The sequence below is a fragment of the Macrotis lagotis genome, chromosome 4 (genome assembly GCF_037893015.1).
Source record: "Macrotis lagotis isolate mMagLag1 chromosome 4, bilby.v1.9.chrom.fasta, whole genome shotgun sequence".
NCBI classification, from domain to species: Eukaryota; Metazoa; Chordata; class Mammalia; order Peramelemorphia; family Peramelidae; genus Macrotis; species Macrotis lagotis.
The window spans coordinates 156,658,635-156,684,402 of record NC_133661.1 but is presented as its reverse complement, the minus strand read 5'-3'; the positions used below and the strand labels follow the sequence as shown (position 1 = coordinate 156,684,402).

Below are 25,768 nucleotides of genomic sequence, written 5' to 3'. Positions count from 1 at the left end.
TATAAGAAATGATGAACAGGCAGATTTCAGAAAAACCTGGAAAGGCTTTCATGAACTGAGGCTGAGTGAAGTGAGGAGCACATTGAATACTTTAACAACAACAACATTGTGCAATGATCAACTCTGATTAAGACTTAGCTCTTCTTGGGAATACAGCAATAAAAGACAATTCTCAAAGAGCTGTGATGGAAAATATCATCCATATCCACAGAAAGAACAATGGAGGGCGGCTAGGTGGCATAGTGGATAAAGCACCGGCCTTGGAGTCAGGAGTACCTGGGTTCAAAATGGGGTCTCAGAAACTTAATAATTACCTAGCTGTGTGGTCTTGGGCAAGCCACTTAACCCCATTTGCCTTGCAAAAAAAAAAAACAACCTAAAATAAAAGAAAGACCAATGGAATCTCAATGCAATCCAGAGCATATTGTTTTAACTTTTTAAAATTTGTCTTGTTTTTTTTCCTTCCTGTGAGTTTTCTCTTGTTCTGATTCTTCTTCTTTTACAGTGTGACTAATATGGCAATATGTATAATACACAAATAAACATAAATTAATTCTGGAATTCTGGTTGAACAATGGTTCAACTAGACATATTCACTATTTCAGGTTTCTGTGGACATTTAGTATTTAGAAAACTAAATAGTGAAACATGTTGCTTATATTTTCTAGAAGGTTGACAATGGATGTCAGTATCTATCTTTTCAATGCATTAAGCTTTAGTACCATAAAAACATGATGCCAACAATTGCACAAGCTTTAATAAATATTAGTGATTACTTAACAAAAACAAGATTTCTTGTGTGGGCACTCCTATCAACACAAATTTGGAACCCCTCTGCATTTTTTTTTTGCTTGTTTTTTAGGTTTTTGCAAGACAATGGAGTTAAGTGATTTGCCCAAGGTCACACACCCAGTAAGTGTCTGAGGCCAGATTTGAACTCAGGACCTCCTGACTCCAGGGCCGATGTTCTATTCACTGCATCACTGAGCTACTCTCATTCTGCTTTTTAAAAAACTATTTTCTTAAATTGTTCTAGCAAAAAATATTCAATACTCAGTGGTCAATATTATCCTTTTAGTGTTATGCCTCTTAGGTAGGTTGATACTTGAGTGACAAATAGTCTTTCTAAGCCTAGACCTTAGAGGTTAAATAATCCAACAACCTTGTTTTATATATGGGGAAACATCTTTAGTGAGGGAAAGTAAGTTGTTCAAAGTCTTTCAGATTCAGGTTTTTCTTTTTTTAATTTCTAAATGAAGGTTATTTTGTTTTTCCACTTCCATGCAACAAGTATTTAACATTCATCTTTTTATTTATTTACTTTGAATTTTATAATTTTCCCCCTAATCTCACTTCCCTCCCCCACCCCCACAGAAGGCAGTCTGTTATTCTTTACATTGTTTCCATAGTATATAACATTCATCTTTTTGTAAGCTTTTGAGTTCCACATTTTCCTATTACCTTCCCTTCTTTTCCCCCTTTACCCATGACTGATTTAGATTCTATATGTATAATCACATTTAATGTATTTCTATATTGATCATGCTGTGAAAGAAGAATCAGAACTAAAGGGGGGGGAATAAAACAACCCATTTAACTCAGGTTTTCTTATCTTAAATCCAGTATTCATTCCATTACTTTACCATGGTGTCCAGAACTTAAGTTCTACTGGCATAGCTTTCAAAATCAACCCATGTCAATATGACTTAAGTGAAGGATATCAATAGTGGTATCTCATAACAGCAAATTACAACAATACTTGAGGATTCTGTACATGGGCAAACACATGGTGAGGAAACTTCCAGTGTGGAGAGGACTGCCTGCAGCTCAGGGAAGGTTAAGTGGATTATTGTCCATTGTCATACAGAAAGCAGTAGGACTTGAACTTGGGTCTTGCTGATTCCAGGGCCAGCACTGTACCTACTATACAATCCTGCTTCTCAAGAATAGTAATTCTTTACCCATATAGCTAAAAATAAGGAATAGTGCACTAAATAAATGCTATTGATGGTCTCATGATTCCATGATGATTCCATGATACTTCCCTTTCTTTTTGCAGATTTTAAATCTTTCATGTTTACTTTAATACCATGTAGTTTTTGTCTGTCTTTCCATAATTCTTCCACAAAACACTAAAAGTGAAAGAGGCTTTTGCTTTTTTTTTTAAACAATTTTGTAGATATCAGCATGTCATATGAATGAATAGCCCATAGGAGCCATTCTCTGAAGAATACTTCATTTTGAAGACCAGGACATTGGACATGCTTGTCAAGATAAGCACATGGTAAGGAGGTGCTGTGTTAAGTCACCAGCCTCACTTTGTCCTGCAGTCCTGGGTCCAGTGGCCAGAAATGGATTAGGACAACTGGAGATGGCCCTGGATGTGAGGCAATTAGAGTTAAGTGACTTGCCCAAGGTCACACAGCTGATGTTGGATTTGATCTCAGGTCCTCCTGACTCCAGAGCCAGTGCTCTACCCACTGTGCAATACAGAGATATCTGGTTTCAAGTGTACCAGTTGAAAGCTTTTGGAGAATCTACTTCCAGTCATGCAGAAGAGTTTGTGATGAAGAACTGTCCAACAGGCCTCTAGGTCACAAGATCTGAAGCCTTAATGTTTATAAAAAATCAAACTATGGAAGTCCCGAGGTCCTCATGATTTTGATTGTGAAGTGTGTTGACTCTTTTAGGAGTTGTTCTCAAAGGTGTTAGGAGAACGGGCATGTCTACTATGTCTCTCACTTAGCCTCAATGAAGCAATAATGACATTGGCAACTCTGTGTCTGAGCTTTCCTGTTATTTTGAATGAGTTAATGAAGTGGTACAAATCTGTGAGATGGAAATGTCTAAGCACCTTGTGAGTTTTCAAAGTTCTGAATGTCCTGCAAAGTTTATGAAACTATTACACCCACCAAAAGGCTGTCAGTAGAGGAAGTATAAGAATCAGACATATCAAGGAAGATGAATGTGTAAAAGGAGTCACCAGAGAAAGTAAGCAGCTTTAGGAAGTTGGAATGAGTCATGACAGACAGTCATGACAGACCAGCCCTGCCAATGCTACATGAGAACTCTCTAGAGGAGGGAGGGTCTTCCATGACCAGGGATTGACAAGTAATCCATTTATTACATATTTCCTCATGTTTGCTACAATAATCTTGCACTATTTTTTTTTTTTTTGGCAAGGCAATCAGGATTAACCAGGGTCAAACAATAAGTTTCAAATGTCTGAGGCTGGAGGTGAACTTAGGTCCTTCTGAGTTTATCTACTGTACCTAGCTGCCTTGCATTAATCTTGTACTCTTAATTTTTAGTCCACTCTTCCACACATACTGTGGGAGAATTAGTGAGAGAGTATGCCCCAGATTTAGCAAGTATAGGGTGGAAATGTTTTACATCCACTATTTTTGTTATACCATCTTGGTAAGTGCCTTTGCTAAAAGCCTAGTTGATTACCACGGGGTTATTCTTGGAACATGAAGTTGGCAATCTCCCTTTTGGAGACTCAACTTGCAGAAGTGAAGGTAACATTAGGGAGTAACCTCAGAAAAGGCCCGAAAGTAAAAACCTCACTCCTGGTACCTAAATAGTCTAACTCTTTTTCTCTGTATACATTTCCTTGATAACTTTGATGCCTTTTCTTGTATGCATGTGATAATTGGTAAAATATTACAAGTTGTTTACTTGGGAACACAAAATTTCTACAGCCTTCAAGTCCCACCCAGAGAAACAATCCCTACTACAACACTCTAGACAAATAGACATCTAGTCTTTACTTGAAGACCTATGGGGAGAAGAAAACTATTATTACTTTCATTATGCTTCTTTCCATAACCCTCTGAGTAACTGGCAATTTTGATTCTTCTAAGACCATGGTGCTTGACAATCTGAAGACATGTTATTTTTGCAAGAATACTGGCATTAAAAAAAAAAATGAACCTCTATAGCAGTAAGCAGCATGGTTGACTGAAAGCACTGTATAATTTCTCTAATATAATCCAGTTCAAATTTCCATCTCCTATTCAATTCTGGGTCCATTTTGCTGGCCATCTGCAGTGTTTATTCAAGACCATATACTAATTGCTGAACTCAGTGGACTGCATGTTCAACTTTCATGTCATGATTGGCAATGTGCATTTTCATCTCTTTTGAATGATCATAGATTTCATAAAGGCCCTCTAGGGTGTTCTAGGCAACTTGTACAATGTCATCCATAAGCAGGAACGTCTGGTAAATCTCACCATCAGAAGGAAATCCCTCTTCTATTTGGGTTCTACTCCCTAATACTGGTGAGTTTCTTAGGTGAAGATTTTTCCTGTTTTATGCCTCACTTGATACTGAACATGTCTTTTTCTCTGGTTGTATCTGTCATAGTATCTTGTATAATCTTCTTTGTTTTTTATTAATTTATTTCTTTTTGGTAAGGCAATGAGGCTAAGTGACTTGCCGAAGGTCACACAACTAAGTAATTATTAAGTGTCTGAGGCTGAATTTGAACTCAAGATACTCCTGACTCCAGGGCCAGTGCTCTATCCACTGCACCACCTAGCCACCCCTATTGTATTGTTTTTAACAAATGCTTAGACCTCAGGAGAACAGATTCTCTCCAGCCTGGCTGTTGAGCTCCTTCTGCTCTTTCTGAAACTGTGTGTCTGAGAAGATAGGGGGAAATGAGATACTGAGCATGCGATCGATTCATCAGCAACGTAGCAAAAGTAGAGCCTCTCATCCTGTTATTTTGAATATGTTAGTGAAGTGATACAAACCTGTGAATTCCAGACTTTTAGAGCTAAACTCCTGGAACAAGAATACTGAACCAAATCAATGATGCCTTATGACTTTTACAATCCACAAGAAATAATAACTATACCCCTTGCTTATTTCTCAGAGGAAGCTGGACAAGGCCCTAGCTTTTTTGAGGAGGTAGTGCCAACTCTACATACATGCAACCAAAGGGTCTTTTGTAATTGGGAATCTGTATAGAAATGCATACTATTGAGACCCCTTTGGCTACCCTCAACCTGGTTTAATCTTTCTGCCAATATGGTTTACTGGGGTGTGACCACTGTGCATACCTAAGCTTCTTGGAGTCACAATTGAGGTGGCTCAGGTGGACATCAAAGGTTTAAAGTAGCCCTGAAAAGGGCTCGGCAGCCCTCAAACCAGAGGTAATAATCTTCCTTGAACACATCCTACACCCTATGTTCATCTCTTTATGCAAGAGAACTCTGCAGAAATCATATCCAAATAGCAGCTCTGAGTGAAACAAGACTGGCAAATGAAGGCCAGCTTACTGAAGTAGGGGCTGCATACACATTTTTCTGGAGTGGTCACAGGGAACATGGTGAAACTGGGATAATTTTGCAACCAAAACAAATCTAGTTAACAAACTTGTACGCCTATCAAAAGCATTGAACAAAAGATTCATGACAATGAGATAGCTACTTACAATAAAATGCTACCATCATCAGTGTGACAAACCCTGATGAAGTCAAGAAAAAATTTTATAAAGACCTGGACATACTTATCATCAATGCACCAAAAGAGAACAAGCTTATAATTCTGGGTATCTTTAATGCAAGAGTTGGCTCAGGCAACCAGACATGGCAGGGAGTCCTTGGAAGGAATGGGGCTGGAAATAGCAAAAGTAATGGTCATCACAAACACTGTTTTCCATTTACCTAAATGCAATAAAACATTCCTGGATACCCCCTCTCAGCAAATACTGACATCTAATAAACTATATGGAAATGAGACAGACAGGATATGAGAGTGATGAAGGCAATGTGTGTGGACAGATCACAAATTTATTCTCTCCAAAGTAACTATTCACATTCAATGGAAGTGGCAGGCCCGAGGCAAAATTAATATTAGAGTTCTTTTCTGAGCAGAAACAGTTTGTTGCTAACTTGGAGGGAAAGTTGAACAAAGAACAGTTTGCAACATTTGGCAAGAGTAGAGCAGAAAAGGACTTGGCAGCTTTCAGAGATCTGGTGTACAGCACAGAATTTGCTCATCTGAGTCAGAACACTCCCAAACATCAAGGAAGGTTTGATGAAAATGATGGGAAAATACAGAAACTGCTAAATGAAAAGCAAGAACTCCACAGGGTAATTCAACCATTTCCAAGAAGGCAGCATTTAATTCCATCAAAAGTAAAGTACAAGTGAAACTTAGAAAAATGTGGGGATTCTTGCTGGTGCATGATCAATAAGATCAATAAGAAGGAAGATGAAATCCAGTTTTATGCAAACAGTAACAAGCCAAAGTGCTTTTATAATGCCTTAAAAAGGTTAGTTATGGGCCAAAGACATCTGATGCATTTTAACTACTTAGTGTGACTATAGCCACACTGATTAGTGATAGGACATGATCAATGAGAGATAAACACTCCCTTAGTGTACTTACTAGACTGTCATCAAATAACGCAGAAGTCAATGACTTTTACCTCAAGTTGAATCTCCTAGTTGAAGTCCTAGCTGAACAAGTATTAATTGAATACCATTAGGTTTTTTTGATGTGACAAAGCACCTGGTGCTGATTCGATTCTAGTTGAAGACTTACAAGATGGGGGTTGGGGTCCATTGCTCATACAAAAGTTGACTGAATTTTCCAGGTTATATGGCATGAAAAAGTTGTCCCAGAAGAATTCAAGGATGCCTTCATTGCCCATCTCTATAAAGGTATAGGAAATAGACTGTCCCATGATAATAGCAAGGGTGTTTCTCTTTTAGTCAATGCTGGGGATATACTTGCCAGAATTCTCCTCCTTAGGCTGATCCTGGAAGATCTCCTGAGAGTCAGTTTGGCTTCAGAAAGGGTTAAGGAACAGTCAATATGGTGCTTCCTGCCCACCAACTCCAGAAAAAATGTCAGAAGTAGAATAGAGATCTGTATTTTAGTTCTGACCAAAGCCTTTGATACCATCAGTTGTGAGGGCTTATGGAGAATTGTGTCAAAATTTGGTTGCCCAGAAAATTTTATCAATATTGTTCAATTCCATGATGACATGCTTGCCTGGGTTCTGGATAGTTGACGATGATCTTTGTGATTTCCTGGTCAACAATGGAGTGAAATAAGGATGAGTCCTTGCTCCCATGCTTTTTTTTTTTTTTTAGGTTTTTGCAAGGTAAATAGGGTTAAGTGGCTTGCCCAAGGCCACACAGCTAGGTAATTATTAAGTGTCTGAGACTGGATTTGAACCCAAGTACTCCTGACTCCAAGGCCGGTGCTTTATCCACTACATCACCTAGCCACCCCTCCCATGCTTTTTTTAGCATGATGTTTTCAGTCAAATTATTAAACGCCTTTCAATGAGGATGAAAACAGCATCAAGGTCAGCTAGTGCACTAATGGCAAATTCTTCAACACAAAAAGGCTACAACCTAAGAGCAAAGTGGAGGGAGTGCTGGTGCATGATCTTCTATTTGCAGATGATTGTACACTCAATGCAGCTTCTGTTCCCTGCTGCTTGTGCTAATTTTAGCCTAACAATTAACAATACAGGTGCTCTATCTGCCAGCACCATATGTGGAACCATTGATAATAGCAAATGAAGAAGTTCTGAATACTGTGGATAAGTTCTTTTACCTTGGTAGAGTACTTTCCTGGGAGGTACATATTGATAGTGAAGTTGACAAATGCTTTGCCAGAGCTAGTTCAGGGTTTGGGAGGTGCTGAAAGAAAGTATGGGAGAGAAGAGGTATGATGCCAAAATAAAGGTCTTACAGAGCTGTTGTGCTGACCTCATTGCTGTATGCCTGTGAAACCAGGACAATCTACCAGTGCTATACCAGGAAATTGAATTGCTTCCATTTAAAATGCCTTAGGAATATTCTGAAGATCACCTGGCAGGAGAAGATACAGACATTGAGGTCCTTTTTTGAGCTAAACTGAGAGCATAACTCTGATAGGTTAGTCACACATTATTCAAATGTGAAACATAAATTTGCAAAAAAAAATCCTATTTTATGGAGAACTCATAAAAAAGTGATTCAAGGACACTCTCGAGGTCTCTCTTAAGAATTGTGAAATTGATTGTGCAGAATGGGAGACACTGGCACAGGATCATCCAGCATGGCATGCCCTTATCAGAGAGGGTGTTGTGCTCTGTGAGCATGGCAAAATTGAAGTAATGCAAAGTAAACATGAGGTGCATAAGTTTAGAGAATCCACTCCAGGTGTTCACATGGACTATTTGTGCCTGAACTATGGTAGAGCATTCTGAGCTCATATTTGTCTTATCAGTCAAAATGGAACATTTTATAACTTATTTCTAATATAGTGATATCATTTTGGTCCTCTTCAATAAGGAAGGACAAGGGCCATCACCAATCACCGGTGAAAATTGGTCATCATAGATATGTTGGCACATTTGTGCTATTCTCCCAGTTTTATCTCCAAATGCCTTTAGAATAATCTAACTTGGCTGGGTCATATACCAATTTGTTTCTAAACTAATTTTTACCTGAAATGTTTATTACTATTTTGTGAGGAGATACTGCTTATAATGTCAATCTCCTTGATAATATTTTGCAAATGAACTTATACTCTAATATATGGCTGTCCTTGGTTGCTATGTCTTTGCTTGGCAAAGAGATCTACTTCTCAGCTAAAGTAATTTCTTGGTTTTTTTGGTCACCTTGTTAAAATGATTCTTTTTATTTGTTAGACTCCTCTATCATGACAACTAGTCTGTCCTGTCCCTCTCTACTTCAGGAGATAATGACTTGCTTAAGTAAGTCAGTTTGAAACTAATAGAATTGCAGTGCCTTCTTGGCATTTCTGACCTATTCTCTAATCAATGACTAATGGTGATCTCATAGCTAATGTGCAATAGCTTGCACAGTAGTAACCATTTTTTTTCATGCTAACAGTAATTTTCTTTTTTTGAGGTTATTTAGTACTCAACTCTTCTTGATGAAACTAATCATGATACTGATCTTTCTCTGGCATTTTTTAACATTGTATCATGTTTTCAGAAAAGTTTCACTATCTTTCTCTGTGCCCACTTTGACACAAAGTCACTAAGTATTAAGGAACATATGCTGCCTTAGTTCTGAGTATCTTGTTAAAATTACATAGAATTTCTCCATTGCCTTATCTTCTATAATAGCACTTTAGTGTAAGTCTACTTACCCTCATTCTGAGCATTGCAAAGTGAGGTAATCTAGGTTTTAAGATATGTTTCTAGTTGACTTCTGGCTTAGGTTCAGCTACTGTACCATTCTAATCACTTCTTCAGGAAGAATCTGCATCAAATTGCAACTTAGAATGAGGAAATTGAGGCCTAGGGAGACTTAGTGATTGTCCCAAGGTAACAAAAGTAATAAATGTTGGATGCATGGTTTTGACTCTACTGTTAGCATTCTTTATCATTCTTTACTATACTATATTTGGATTTACATAAAAAGTGGTAATAAAGATATGGTTCAGGTTCTTCAGTAGTAGCACATGAAGAATATCACAGTTAATAGAAGAAAGTAGGAGAATATACCTTCTGTCATGTCACTGAAAGTGGAAAAATGATTACTTATTTGGGTCAAAAGGGTCAAACAGTGGATTATTTGCTCTTCACTTAGCTGGGCTGGTCCTTGGACAATAGATTCAGACTGTTCCTGGGATTTTACTCAAAGCCTTCCCAGTTTGGTAGAACCTATCAGAGTCTGAGGTCCACTGGTATAGCCTGTGAGAAACTAGTATCATCTATATGTCACAGTGATCTATCATATTGGGTCTTTTTTGTGGAGAAGAAAGTCATTTAAACATGGAAAATTGTTTCATTCATTCTGTAATCAAATACATCCATATTTCTTCATCTTTGTTTCCCTTATTCCAAATAACACACAATAAATTCTTCTTTTCTGCTTGTATTATAGGAAATATTTGACAGAAGAGCAAGATTCACACTAGATGAGACTTAAGTTACTAACATCAAGACTTTGAGTAAAAAAGCTCATAACATTTTCCAACTTATGTTCCATGAAATTCTGGTATGAGTAGGAGTACCTTTAAAAAAATTAAAGACAAATGTCATGCTACTGATATTTTTACTTCTATAAAATTATATAAAGCATCAAATTATTAACTAGAAGGATCATGTATATAATACTTTAACTAGGAAGAAAATGCTTTTTCAGAATCGTCAGTTTAAGAAAAGCTGACACCGATGCTCATTTGTAGTTTATTCTGCACAGGTCTCTGCTCCATTGACTTCACTTAGTATTCCCCCATAACATCTCCCATTTCAAGACAGTGCCCTGTCTTGAAGAATTCTTTGTAATTTAATATTTGGTACATGTATTATTGGAATGTTGATCATGATTCATTTAAAGAAAGTAAAAATAGGTCTCTGCATTTTTAAGAAAGTGCAGCAATGAGCTTGCCCAGTAAAAGTGTATATAACAACTACATTACCTATTTAATTGCCTGAGCTAATCTTAAAAGCTCTGATCTTTAATTGCCTGATTGAACTGATCTTAAAAGCTACATCTTTTTTTTTTCTCTTTTTAAATCAAGGAGAAAATTAAATAGGGGCTTTTTGGTAAATAAAATGGTATCTTTAATCTTTTTTTGGTAGACTCCAAGTTATTAAATATGAACAATAGAAACTACAAATATTAATAGGCATGGCAGTAACTTCTCAATATCAAGTACATTTCTCACAAATTCTTAGGAAGATCTTCTGGAATGTCTGGAAGCTTCTACTTCTCAAAAAATATACTTTTAAATCTAGGAGGTGAAAGTTTAAATGTATAGGTCAAAAAACTAGAAACTAAACACATTTGATAGGTGGTATTATCATAGTATATTTATTTCCATAGATGATCATTGTATAACATTGGGAAATAACAGCAACTGCATTCTAATTCATTCTTCTATCTAGAAAGATATAGATATGTATATATACACTGGAGATTATTTAAAACTGAAATCCCTTGAGGGGACATTGCTGAACCATGAGATATTAATTATCCCCCCCACATGATTCTTTACAACCCAGATTTCACTTTGAATAAACTAAGAAACTGATCTAAGTCAGGGGAGGGAAAGTGAGGGGAGGGGAATGAGAAGAAAAAGGTCAACTTGGATTTCTCTTCTGAAGGCATTCCATCTTTTTAACTCTAAATTGGACACGACTTTCCTCAGTAGAAGCTCATCTAAGGATGGGGAAGGAGACTGAGTAAAAGGATATCTTACTATTAGAAGTTTTACGTTCCTATGTGTGTCTATACTAGCAAACAGGATAAAAATATCTGAAACCATCCACTGCACTTGAAACATTCATGCCAATGATACAAAATATCAATATATGAAGGAAAGATCTCCCTCCATCAATGCAAACTGTATGTTTTCTATTACTTAATAGGTCCTCCAAGTTGGTTGAGGATGAGGAGGTTAAGTGACCAGTCTGTGATACTATGGCTAATGTATGTGAAAGGCAGCACTTAGAACCAGGATTTCCTGATCTTACATCATTATGCCATATTTCTCTGAGATACTTGTAATGTCTCTCAAATAGACTTGGCTATAAGGTCTATGACTATGTGTGTGTGTGTGTGTGTGTGTGTGTGTGTGTGTTCAGAGTAATATATTGAAATTACACTGAATTGCTACTATTGCCCCCACACAAAAGAAAGTCAGGTGACTGAGTTGTAGATGCATCAAAATAGTAGTTGTAGTCAACAATCCTGGAGACTTCTTCAGTCTCCCTCTCATGCTAGAGCAACATCCAGCCAGCAAAGAGAGGCAAGGAGAAGCAGAACTTCTGAATTTTGTTAGTCTAGCCCTGGGGTGTCAAACTCAAATAGAAAGAGGTATCCTCTATGACTGACTTAGAAAACCACATATCAATGGGTTTAGAAAACAACATAGCAAAACAAATCCACATAAAACAGCTATTACCTCTTCAATACCCTATTTCAACTGAAGGGAAAAATAAATGGATATTTCTGTAACATCAATAGTACAAAAAGGAAACCAAATAACCCACCTGAATTAACAACCCAGACAATCTGCATGACCTTCCTAGAAGAAATAAGAACAGATTGTCTAAATATTGATGCTGATCAGATCTCTTACAGAAATCTTCCAAAGACTGAAATTATCTATGTGCTTTCTAATTTTAAAAAGGCAAACCAAAGATTATTGCAGGTTAACTAAAACTTCTTCACAGATACTGATTTTCTCAAAAGGATTCTCAATGGGGTGGAGCCAAGATGGCAGCATGAAGGCAGGAATTCCTGGAAACTCATTCCCCCCAAAACTCTCAAAGTCATCAAATTATGAATCTAGCCAAAATGAAGAGGGGCAGAACCCACAGAAAGACTGAGTGGTACAATTTCCCAGTCCAACACAACTTAGAAGTTCTGCAGAAAAGGTCTGTTTCACTGGGACCAGGAGTTGGAAAAAAGCCTGAGCTGCAGTTGCAGCATAGTGCAGCTGGGCTGGGGGCATGGGTCCATGGCGGAGGGGGTGGTTTCCAGACCTCTTGGCCCAGGAATCATGGGGGACAGCTGGAAGGGGTGGTGACACCAGAGTGGAACGCTAGCTTCAGAGCTGCCCTGCAGTGAGAACCTGCAGTGTAAATTAGAGGAGCCATTCAGCACTTCCAGAGCAACCAGTTCACAGATGGCAAGGGGGTTGGGGGACACTGCAAAGGTCTCTCTGCTCTCCTAGTCTCTGCTGTTTGCCCACACTCAGATCCAGGTAGCAGTCTGAGCCCCCACATCACCATAGCCAAGCAGGGACCATCATCACAATTCCAGGGCAGAGGGGAGGGCCTTAACACAGGGAAGAGAGCAGTTAGAAGATCCTGGAGGAATTAAGATCCCTGTGGGTTGGCCCTAAAACCCCCCAAAGCCTTGGAAGTGCAGTAAATCAATCATAGGCTGAGGAAATGAGCAAGCAATAGGGAAAAAAGAATCTGACCATAGAAAATTACTTTGGTCCCCTGGAGGATCAAAATACATACTCAGAAGACGACAAAGTTGAAACTTCTGTATCTTAAAACCTCCAAGAGAAATAGAAAATGGGCTCAGGTTATGGATGAGCTCAAAAAAAGACTTTGAAAAGCAATTAAGGGAGGTAGAGAAAAAAAATCTAGGAGGAGAAATGAAAGCAATGCAGATAAATCAGGAAGACCAAGTCAGCAGTTTGGTGAAAAAAATGCAAAAAATACTGAAGTAAATAATACATTAAAAACCAGTTTAGGTCAAATGTAAAAAATAACACAAAAGGCAAATTAGAAGAATGCTTTAAAAAGCAGAACTGGACAACTGGAAAAGAAGATAAAAAAAGCTCTCTGAAGAAAATAACTCCTTCAAATGTAGAATGAAACTAAAGGAAGCTGATGACTCTGCAGAAATCAGGAAGAAATAAAACTATACCAACCCCCCCCCCCCAATTAAAAGAAAATGTGAAATATCTCATTGGAAAAACAACTGACCTCAAAAACAGATCTGGGAGAGATCATTTAAAAATTACTGGGCTACCTGAAAGTCACGACCAGGAAAAGAGCCTAGACTTCATTTTACAAGAAATAGTATAGCAAAATTGCCCTGAGATCCTAGAAGCAGAGGATAAAATAGAAACTGAGGGAATTCACCAGTCACCTCCTGAAAGAGATTCCAAAAGAAAAACTCCCAGGAATATTATAGCCAAATTTCAAAACTCCCAAGTCAAAGAGAATATACTAAAAGCTCCCAGAAACAAACAATTCAACTATCATGGCTCTATAGTCAGGATTACACAGGATCTGGCAGTATTGGCAGTATCTACATTAAGGGCTCATAGGGATTGGAATTTGATATTCTGGAAGGCAAGAGATCTTGGTGTACTGCCAAGAATCAACTATCCAGCAAAACTGAACATCCTCTTTCGGGAAAACTGATGAACTTTCAATGAAACAGGGGACTTTCAAACTTTTCTATTGAAACAACCAGAGCTGAACAGAAAATTTGACCTTCTAGTACAAGACTTAGGTGAACCATAGAGGGGGTGGATGAGAAGGTCTAATTATGAGGAACCTAATGATGTTGAACTGTTTGTATTCCTGCATGGGAAGAAGATACTGATAACTCATATGAACTTTCTCAATTATAAGAACAGTTAGAGGGAGCATATTTGGACAAGGCACAGGAAGGAGGTGAATAATATAGTAAAAAGATAAGAGTCAATGGGTGATAAAGGAAAATACTGGGAGGAAGAGAAAGGAAAGGAAAGAGGGGCTAAGATATTTCACATAAGAGACAAGAAAAAGCTTTTACAATGGAGTGGAACAGGGAAAGGCAAGGGGGAATGAATGAGCCTTCATTCTCATCAGAAATGGCTCAGAGAGGAAATAACATACACACTTAAAAGGGTATAGAAATGTATCTTACCTAGAGAAAAATGAGAGGAAAGGGATGGGATAAGGGGAATGGGATAGGGAAGGGAAATCAGGTGATAAAAGAGAGGTAAGATTGTGGGAGAGGGTATTCAGATACAACACACCTCTGAACAGGGACAGGATGAAAGGAGAGAGAGAGAGAGAGAGAGAGAGAGAGAGAGAGAGAGAGAGAGAGAGAGAGAGAGAGAGAAAGAAAATGGAATAAATTAGAGTGGAGGGAAATACAAACAGTAATAGCAACTGTGGGGAAAATATTGAAGCAATTTCTCTGGTGGTCCTATGATAAAGAAGGCAACTCATCCCAGAGACAGAGCCATTGGAATCTGAACAAAGATTGAATTATACTTTTCTTTCTCTCTCACTATTCTTTTTTGAGGAGGAGGGAGATTTAGGTTTATTCTCACAACAAGATTATTGTAATAACAATGAATGAATGAATAAAAAGAACTTTCAAGAGGATTCCCTGGTTTCATAGCAGAAAAAAAGTCACCTAATAATCAATTTCTTCCACCACATGCTTATGCTTTTGGCATAAAGAAAAAACTAATCCTAAATAAAATTCTAAAGGAAATAGCATTTTCAGGGAATTTGGATTAGGACTTTCCTATAGATAATTGCTTTTTTACCTTATTCCATTTTTCTCCCTCTAAAGTCAATATGACAATAGAAATTGATCACTAGGTTAATTAGAATAAGTCCATAATATCTATTTTTGGAGCAAAGGAGGCTATAAGTACTGGGTAACCCTTAAGAAATTCACAGGAGGGAAATAATATCATCTATAAAAAATAGATAATACAAACTTTTCATCTTTTTTTCTCATCTTCTGTCACTGGATAAGGGCACATTCATGTACATACACACACACACACACACACACACACACACACACACACACACATACAGCAAATATTATTTTTGTCTCAGTCTCAGTCAAAATTGCCTAATTTTTATATCAGCTGCAAACAAAAATTAGGATAATAATGATACTGCTCCTTCTGATAATAATAATAATGGCTAATACTTATATGGAACTTACTATGAGTCAGGTCCTGTGCAGAGGGCTCTATAATTCTTTACTCATTTGATACTTGAACAAATTTGGAAGTCAGGTACTATTGTTCCAATTTTACAGATGAGGAAGTTGAAGCAGAGAATGGTTAGGAAACTTTTCTAGGGTTACAGCTCAAATCACACCATTCATTTATATGTCCCAATGAATGGGGAAAAATACGGTTTTTAAGGAGAAATTTAGTTTAAAGTTTCATTTGACCAGTATAATTTTTTGGGGGGAGGCTGCAAGGCAATGGGGTTCAGTGACTTGCCCAAGGTCACACAGCTAGGTAATTATTAAGTGTCAGAGACTGGATTGGAACTTGGGTCTTCCTGACTCCAGGGCTGGTGCTCTATTCATTGTGCCAGGGGTAGCTAGGTGGCTCAGTAGATAGAGTACTGACCTTGGAGTCAGGAGAACAGGAATTTGAATCTAGCCTCAACATTTGACACTTGCTAGCTGTGTGATCTTGGTCAAGTCAAGTAACCCCGACTGCCTTGCAATCATGTGCTTGTCATGGCATCACTTCTCTGATGTCATGGTCTTCTGCAAGAGCCAAGGACAAACATCATGACCTCATCTATCCACTGCACCACCCAGCTGCCCCAACCAGTACAAATCTTACAGAAAAAAGAGTGAGTGGACATTTTAGTCTGCAAAGCATAAAGAAAGAAATCTAGAATCACTGGAATTCAAAAAGGAAAGAAAAAACAAATAAAAGCCTAAGTAACAGATGTGATACAACAATGGAAAACATGAGTTGTTTTTTCTCTCATAGTTTATACCTTTTTTTAAAAAATGTTTCCTTTAATCACATCTAATGTGTGTGCTATTGCATTTCCCAACTGTGCATAAGTCTAGAGTGAGCAGATGTGTAAAATTAAATAGTACTGTTACTAACATTAGGCCCTGAAGTTGCTTTGTAATGGTCTGTTTCTTACTTAATAATTTGCTCCAAATGAATCCAGACATTTTGGAAACATTAAAACAAGAAAGGGAAGGTTCCTTACGTAACATTCAACAATTATCAAATTATCTTCTCATCTGCTTTGTAAATAGGCCAGGAAGACTTCTTTTTCATTGATTTCTTATTTAAAGTTTTAAGTGAAAAATATATTTTCCTTTTTTTTTTTTTAAGGTTTTTGCAAGGCAATGTGGTTAAGTGGCTTGCCCAAGGCCACACGGCTAGGTATTTATTAAGTGTCTGAGTCCGGATTTGTACCCAGGTACTCTTGACTCCAGGGCTGATGCTTTATCCACTGCGCCACCTAGCTGCCCCCTAAGTCAAAAATATAAAGAACTACAATTATCCCTTCCACATCACAGGGAGTAGAGTCATAGTGCCCCCTGCAATCTGGAAAATCCATGTAAATTTTTTTTACCTTCCTTTTTGTACCAGAGAAGAAGTCTGAATTATTAATGTATTAAAAAATAAAATGTATAGCTATTATATAATACTATTAATAAATTTTATGCATTTCTGAGTTTCTAAACTTTTTCTGTCATGTATTGATCTTTATATGTTTTCTGTGGCTTCCTCAATACCCCTCTCAAAGTTTCCATTTAATTAATTATGCCAACCAGCAATACAGTGAAACCATGATGGGAAAATTGCAATGCAGAAGGGATAACTGTAGTCTTAAGGATTACTATCCCTACATCTGAAAGTGCTAAGAGAACTAAAAGGTAAATTTGTTGAAAATGAAAAATTTTAACCAATTGAAGAATTAAAAGTAATAGAATGGGGTAATGTCATAAATAAACTCCAAGAAAATTTATGCAGTTTTGCTTAAACACAAATATTCCAAATATGGTACAGGAAGAAACCATATATTTCCAATGACAGGCATGGAAGCAATAAAATTTTTTAAAAACACTATATGCCATGAAAACTTCTGATGTCCCAAACTTCCCAAAAATTCTATTTTGAAGGTCATAAAGATATATCACTATTTTTTAAATATCAGGCCTAATGCTAATTTTACAAAATTAAAAAAATAAAATCCAACACATACCTCTATGTAATATCTTTAAACTCCACAGGTAGGTTAGACCTTTAACAACCTAAATTTAGAAAGGAAAAAGACAGAAGGCAAAAAAAAATTTAAACTATGAATTTTAAAATAAAAAATGATTAAATCAGATTTGAAAGCAATCAATACAATATTTATTTAACATCTACTAAGTATGTATAAGACAATGTTAGGTGCACAGGAGATATAAAGAAATATATGACATGATCTAATCTTCCCACCAATCCCCTTCAATCTAATTGTAGAATAAGATATAAATACATACATATATATGTGTGTGTGTGTGTGTGTGTGTGTGTGTATGTGTATGTATACACATACACACACACACACACACACACATATATATATATATAAGATTTTAGTAATATAAAATGGTAAACAAATGTAAATTTAAAATGTGTAGTACAAATAATAAGTCTTTAGAACTTCAGAGAAGAACAGACTGGTCAGGAAAAAGTTTCAAAAGTGAGGTGAGATTATTTAAGCCCTGAAGGACAGGTAGGTTTTCAACAGGGAGAAAGGAATCTCAATAGGGAATCTTTGTAAACAACAGTTTAGAAATAAAAAATAGACATTGTATAAAAATAAGAGCTTTAATTCACATGGCAGTATATTAAAAATCCTCTAAAATAATGATCATAGAATTGATATATTTTGAAAACAACGAAATTTGATTTGGGAACTCATTATATAATTATCTCAACTAAAACAGAAATCCTAAGAACAAGAAAAGAAAAAGGAAACATGGAAGGTAAAGTCAGTAAAACCAATTTTTCAAAAGAAGTCACTAAAGGACAAGACAAAATCTATATCAATTAAGGCTGGACAGAGGTTAACATATTTTAATTGTACACATACAGTTCTGCACTCCTGAAAGGTTTGCTACCATGGGGTAATCAGCTTCATTCTGTGTTTGTATAGTAGTCTAAGAAGAGATAATTGCTTCTAAAGATAATCTACAGTGAAAATTTCACATAAAATGAACTCCTACTTGAGCAGAGGAGATGTTTGTGTGGTGTAGAGCCAGAAGAAAGCATTTCTTAGTCACAGAGGGAAGGGAAAGGGAGAATGGAACAAACATTTACAGAACTACTTCTATGTGCCAGGCACTATGCTGAGCACATTATAATTACCCAGAGAGATAGTTGTTTTTATTATTTCCATTTTACAGTAGAGAAAACTGAGGCAAAGATTGGTTTAAGTGCTATGGTCACACAGCTGGTTAGGATCTAAGGTCAAATCTGAATTTGTATCTTCCTGATTCCTGGCCCAGTACTTTATTACCACACTCCCTAGCTGTTCAAAAGATCAGAGGCAACTTATTTTTAAGTTCATAAAGATAATACTAGCTAACTAACAATTTTCTCTCTAAGTCATAGAAACAGTTATCTTTTGGGAATAAGATATCAGTGTCTTGTAGGCACTGTTACTGGTAATGATATTAGGTTTACTTTCTAGGTTTGAACAAATAATTATACAAAAGTTGTCATTAAAGGTAATCCACTGACAAAAATCTTTGAGAGTCAATGAATAGGTGGAAAAACTACTTGCATGAAATACAATTTATCATAAATTTTCAGAAGGGAAAAAAAACAAAGGAAAAATTTTAGCAAGTATTTTCTAAAATTTTAAACTAGGCCCATGTAATAATTTTTTTAGCTGTTAAAATATACTAAATTTTCTTCCTAAGAGCACAGGATAGGAAGTATTCTACAAAGAAATCAGAAATCTGTTTCTAGAAAATCTAGAGGGTATTATTGGTATTCAGTACAAGTTTAACAATAATGCTTTGACAATGCCTTGACACTCAAAGTACTCATGCCTATTGTCAATCACTCACACTCTGACAGTTCAAGTGCACATCCTTTCAGGGACAACTTCAGTCAGCATTAGCATTCAAAATATAGTGCACAATGCCAACACTTCAGAAACAGAAGTAAAAATATAAAATACAGGCAAAATAGGATCAGCATCATTTCTAAGGGACTCCAATTGGGTAAAGGAAAGCAAAAATTGCACAGGAGGGAGGGCTTAAGCTAGCCAGCTCATGCAAGGTATTTCTTTTTCCAATATAGAAACTCTCTCATCATTCAACCCATGTCTCAGAGATCTTAGTAAAATAATGCTAAAATGACTAGAAAAGCAACCATTATCTCCTTTTCCCCCCACTCATTTCTGTGCTTAAAAAAAAGAACAGTCCTTTGGCTACAGGGTTCTAAATGTAAAAAGAAAATTATTTCCATTGATCTATTCTGTCCATTTTGATTTTCATTTTATCTTCTTTTACGAGTTTTTTCTCCCCTTTTTCTCCTCCTTCCTTCTCTCCTGATGCTGCTTCTTCTTTTCCATGTCCTCTTTCCTGGAAATGGAACCCTGGGAACTGCTTGGCTCTGAGGTTGGAATAATTGCTGACCCCTCAGGCTGTCCTAGACAACTGTCTCTCTAAGGAGATAATCATGGATACTAGAAACTGGTATCAGGCTAGGAGGCCATTTATTGAATTTCCTCTTTATCAGACTACTTCCAATAAAGTCCTATTCCAATGTCTCATAGTGGCCTGGGGGGGGGGGGGTGACTCTGGGTTCTTGAAGGCTGTTAGTGGAATGGAAGTTCTGGTTGGTTCTGTAAACTAATATTTCTATGTTTAATACCCCAAACTCTCTTTCTCGTCTATCTATCTACCCAGCTACCTACCTACCTACCTAGTACCTTCCTATCTACCTATCTACCTATCTACCTATCTATTCCATCACAGTAATTCCTTAAGCCTACATCTGGAGGAGCTATGATTTGCATTAACAGGAGTATCCAAAGGTCATTAGAGATATTTTGAAATAGTGAGATATTATTCAGCTGTAGACTACAACTTATAATTAGATGTGAAAGTGATAAGTCAGCAGTAGAATTTTTGAGAAGGAATTTTCACTTTTATTTTTTTATCTCCAGAAGTTAGCTATCTTCTTATAAGAGCAGGTGCTTACTAAATGTGCAATTATATTATGCAGATTTCATTTTTGAATCTATCACCTCCCTGTATTCTGTTTCACATGTCCTTTCCTCTTTCTCCTTCCCTTTTTTTGACCACAGATTTTTGACAACTTGGTTTTCATCAGATGTGATGAAATCAGATGTCTTTCTTTGCTAACCCACTTCGGTTTCCTAAAAAGAAAGTTTTTTGAGATGCAGAATAGGGGACAGGAAGAGTCATTTTATAAGATTAAAATCTAGGAGACATTAGAAAAAGTGGCAAATTCAGAATCACAGCAGAAGAATATAGAGTTAAAAGGGATGAGTAATTAACTACAATGCTCTCATTTTATAGATGCAGAGACTGAGACTTTCACTTTTTCCCACCAGATAAAAAGACTTGCCAAAAGTTACAGAAAAGTGTCAGGGCTGGGATTTGAATTCAGGTCTTCTGATGCTAAATTAACAGTGTTGACCTCAAGGCAGGAAGATTTGGGCTTAAATTCCGCTTTGGATATTCACCAGCTCTGGGACCCTAAGCAAGTCACATAACCTCAGTTTCCTTAGCCATAAAATGGAGAAAATAATAGAATTTACCTCACAGTGCAGGTATGAGGATCAAATGAGACAATTTGCAAACCTGAAAGGCACTATATAAAGTGTGAGCTATTATAATTATTCTCTATAACTAGATTAGTCACAAAGGCAAGGGGAAAAGCACACATTTTAAAGGAAGGTAAATCTATAAAAAGATCAGGGCAAAAGTGAAGAGTGGTGTGATTTTTAAAAAACTGACAAGTTTTTAATTAGTTGATGTAAGCTGCATGGTGTGCCCACTTTTTCTGCTGCTTCCATCTCTCTCCTGGATGACAGAGCCCATCAAAGTAGGGGCCTTGTGTGGCCCCATTGCACAAAGTGAGACTTAAGAGAATGGTGAAAGGGAGATTACTATCAGTGAGTAGTTCAAGAGCAAACTGTGGACCTTTTTCCTTTTTTTTAATGTGGTTCTTTCCTTCCCCTTTTCTGCCTTTTATTAAACGAGCTATTAAATATTAGAGTCATGGACTGGTAAAAGTAACATCATATTACTCACACTTGGAAGAGGAAATGAAACATTTTCATCTAAAATCTTGATTTAAAGAATTCCAAATTCATGACAAAAACACTCCACCAAAAAAAAGTTGATTGTGAGCTTCTTAACAGCATTCACTGTTAAGGCAAGAAAGTTCCTCTCACCCTAGGCAGTTCACACCAATAATTAGAGAGAAAAAAGTAAAGCTGTGAATTACAATGAACTAAGAGGAAATAACTGTCCATGTTGGATTAAAGGATTTAAGTTGTCAGTTTGATGTATAATGAATGCGAAAATCAGTCATTTAATTAAATGGTACGTGGTATAATCACTTTGTTGTGCTTTGAACTGCTTAAGTTATCAGAGCATCTTCTATCTAGCAATTGTTTAACATTACCCCACCCCATGTGAGACACTCTTATCTAAATTTATTCCAAATCTGAAATCTAGAATTCATACAATGTTTATCCATTAAATTCCATTAGTGAATAGCAAAGAATTAAAACAGCTTTATGTAAACAGAAAAGGAAAACTGTTTATTATCCAAAGACTAAATTTCCAGATATGGTTTGAAGAATTACTACAAGTTAAAACACACACACACACACACACACACACACACACACACACACACACACACACACACACCATACATAAATACCCACAAGATCACAAGAGATCATCTAATTGAGTTAAGTCCAAAACATCGGAATGCTTATTATGTGCCAGGCATTGGGCTAAAGAAAGCCCTAAACCCCCAAAATCTCTGTTGAGGATGTGGAGGCTCAGAGAGGGTAAAGAATTAATAATAGTAATGACCATATAAGAATACATCACTATGTCAAGCTATGTCAAAAGCAGGGAATTTTATCAGTGCAGGAATTCCTTTGTTATCAAGGGGGCCCATCTACAACTTGCAGATTTGCTTAAAGCTCAATGAAGTTTAGGGACTTGCCTGTTATTATCTCAATATCATTAAAGTGGAAATCTAAACCTAAGTTTATTTTTTTCAGAATGATGGATTTCTCCTTCCTTCAGAATAAAGTGGTTACTTGGGCACAAACTGGCCAATTTTGTAACTGGTAGGTATAAATTGTCTAATAGTAAGGATATTTTTCACCTCTAAAATAAATAGTACAAAAAAAGCAGAAAACATTTTTCTTTTTAAGCAAATTTGTAAAATCCAATAAATTTTAGTACACCAGAAAAAGTGATCTTGCTGGGAATAGTAAAGTCCTGGCATATACATCAATTGAAGTTCCTCAGGGCTACCTAGGGACTGGACATTTGTAAATAATGGACTGGATGTAGAAGGGAAGAAGAACAAGAGCAGAGAAGAGAAGATGGGAAGCTGACTTCTACAAAGAGTTCACTGCCCAAACTTCCCAAGGTGAAAGTCAAATACTTACTGCTACTGCAATTCTTCCCAGGACATGCTCTGGAATTTTTCTATACACATCCAAAGATCCCCCTGTAGAGATAAACAAATTGGTTATTTAAATATAAATAACAGCATGACAAAGATTGCACTGGGACAGTTCTTTTTTGTACACATCACTGTAGGAATACTTCTCCCCTGCTCCTAAGTCACACACACTAAATATCCAGGGTCAAATTGGTTTTTAGCCCAATTTTCTTTGTGATGGGCATAAATTTTACATCTGCAATCAAGTGACCCACATTTGCACTTAGCCATCTCAGAGCACAATTAGTCACTTTCACCTTATTCCCAAGAGTGTGATTATATGTGTGTTAAAACTGTGTCAAGAAAAAAAAAGCCTAGTTAAGGCTAGGCTCAAAAAATGGCCCCTGTAGAAATTTTACAGAACAAGGGATATATATATATAGACATATATATATATATATATATATATATATGTCTATATATATATATATTTTTACTGAATGTTAATAATCTCAATAATGATTAATAATTATTAAGAATATTAAATATTAATATTATTATAATACTATATATCAGTTTCCTCAAATGCAAAACTATAGGAAGATTTTTTTGTTCCAATAGGATCACAGATTTAGAACCACGAGAGCCCTCAAAAGTCATATAATTCAACACTCTTATTTTAGAGATGAGGAAATAAGGCCTGGGGAAGTTAAGTGACTTGCCCCAAGTTCACTCAGGGAGTGTATGAGACTAGATCTGAATCCAGAATCTATGACTCCAGAACAAGTGCTCTTTCTGCCTTAATGAGAAAAAGGTTTACCAGGTTTATAACTATAAAAAAATTTTCTAAGAATGATAATCACAATGTTTGACTATAAAGCAAAGGAATCTATTTAAAGCCACAAATGACCCAGTCCAAAACCTAAAGACTGTTATTTTAGAACGCCATATGCTAATTCAAAAGATGGCACAACTGTTCAAAATTTAGTTTCAACTATTTTTTGGACTCCCTTAAGAATCTATTACCATACCATAGAAATTATGCTATAGTATTTTGATATACAGATTTATTTGACCAAAACTGATGCTTCTTCATTTATCCATTCAACTGAATGAGGTATTGATTAAATCTTCTCTTCAAAACCTAAAGATCTGATGTTATTGATGATATTGAAAAGAATGTGTGATATTGTTTGGGGACTTTGGGTGAGGACTGCTGTAAACACTTTGAGTTAAGGACATTGTGTTGATTAATTTCATTTACCTTTTTTTGTTTTGATTTTTAGTAAAAAAGGGTAATTGAATATGCTGACATATATGGTATAAAAACAAAATACATCAATACAATTTTCAAAAAAAGGAACATGTGACCAAAGTTAGAGCTTAACAACAGTTAGAATAATGGTAACATCATTGGAAGACATGTAAGTCTTCTCAGATGAATGCTTTGAAAAAAAGATAATACTTTTTTGTAGATACACACCCTGGTATATTTGTGATGATTTTTTTCAGTCTTGGGACTCTTATTATTCTGAATAATTTATGATATAGGAATTTTGAGATGAATATCAAGTTGTCACTAGTTAATAATCATTAAATGTATTTTAACATTTAGAAAAAATAAAAAATCAAGTATATTTGTCAGTAGTCAAATATTCCACTAGAAGAGAGCTGGTTCTGAAATAGGTTATTTCCAATTTCTTCCTAGTTTTCTCTATACAAGGAAACCTCAAACTAAATATGTCTAAAATCTGAATTCATTTTTCTCCCTAAACATATCCTTCTCCTCCTAAATTCTCTATTCTATGAAACATGCAACCATCTCTTAGTCACCTTGCTCTTAACCTTAGAATCATCTTTGTATGTGTGATATAAGGAAAAAGGAAACTGGTAAATCCTGGCTCTTCTTCCCTAAACCATAGCTCCTGCTCTGATCTTTTCTCCAATAGGCTTGTAGTAACCTCCTCCTAATTGGTATTACTGCCTTAAAGAATCAAAGAAGCTTTGATTTGGATGCAATACCATAAGTTATCCAGTCCAACCCAACAATAATCCTCTTTGTAATATACCTGACAAAGGTATATTACCTCCTGAAGGCTCATTACCTCCTGGATTGCCCACTTCACTTCCAGATAGTTCTAATTTTTGGTTATTCTTTCCTTACCATCACCTCTTTGCAACTTCCACTTGAAGCTCCTTGTTCTGTCACCCAAAGCATAGCAAAACAAATCTGGTTCCTTTTCAACATGACAGCCCTTCCACTAAATGAAGACAGCTCTCATGATTCTCTTCCATATGCCTCCCCTTTCCCATGTCCCCCATCTTCTCAGGGTTTCTGCTCTATAAGTTAAACACCTCTGATTATTTCAATCAACACTCATATGGCATGATTTCAAAATCCTTCACCCAGGTCTTCCTATTTCTATCAAAATCTTTCCTAAAAGAGCACCCAGGAAAGAAATATAAGCCATTATAATCCTTCATAGCTATAGAACATAGTGTATCACAGTGCTTAAAAGTTGTTAAATGGCTGGGTACCTTAGAGCTTACAAGATACTCCCAAATTCAGAAAACATCCTATTCACAAACCAGTCTTTCCAATATATACTCTTTCAAATCAAGTCAACAAGCAATTGTTAAGTGTTTAAAATTTTTGATGTATTATGCTAAGTGCTGGAGATATACAGACCAAAAATGTTTCTACCTTCAAGGAACTCCCAATCTAATGGGGAAAAAAAAGTAAGGATATGAATAAAAATAAGGTATACTGGATGGATTGGAGACCAGTAAAGGCTTCCTATAGGTGGGATTTTTAGCCAGGTAGCAGAAAAGAATAGGGACAGCATTT

At 36.3% G+C, this 25,768-nt stretch overlaps 1 protein-coding gene across 4 annotated transcripts in view; it reads right to left on the bottom strand.

Moving 5' to 3' along the window:
- The window catches only part of MAP2K5 (mitogen-activated protein kinase kinase 5), a 297,906-nt gene that overhangs the window by 141,405 nt on the left and 130,733 nt on the right, over positions 1-25,768 (bottom strand). For all 4 annotated transcript variants that reach the window (XM_074234472.1, XM_074234473.1, XM_074234474.1 and 1 more), the window contains 2 exons: positions 22,925-22,986; positions 17,456-17,504 (listed from right to left, as the gene is read on the bottom strand). In XM_074234472.1, the coding sequence (XP_074090573.1) occupies positions 17,456-17,504; positions 22,925-22,986 (111 nt within the window). The remainder of the gene's footprint in view (positions 1-17,455; positions 17,505-22,924; positions 22,987-25,768) is intronic.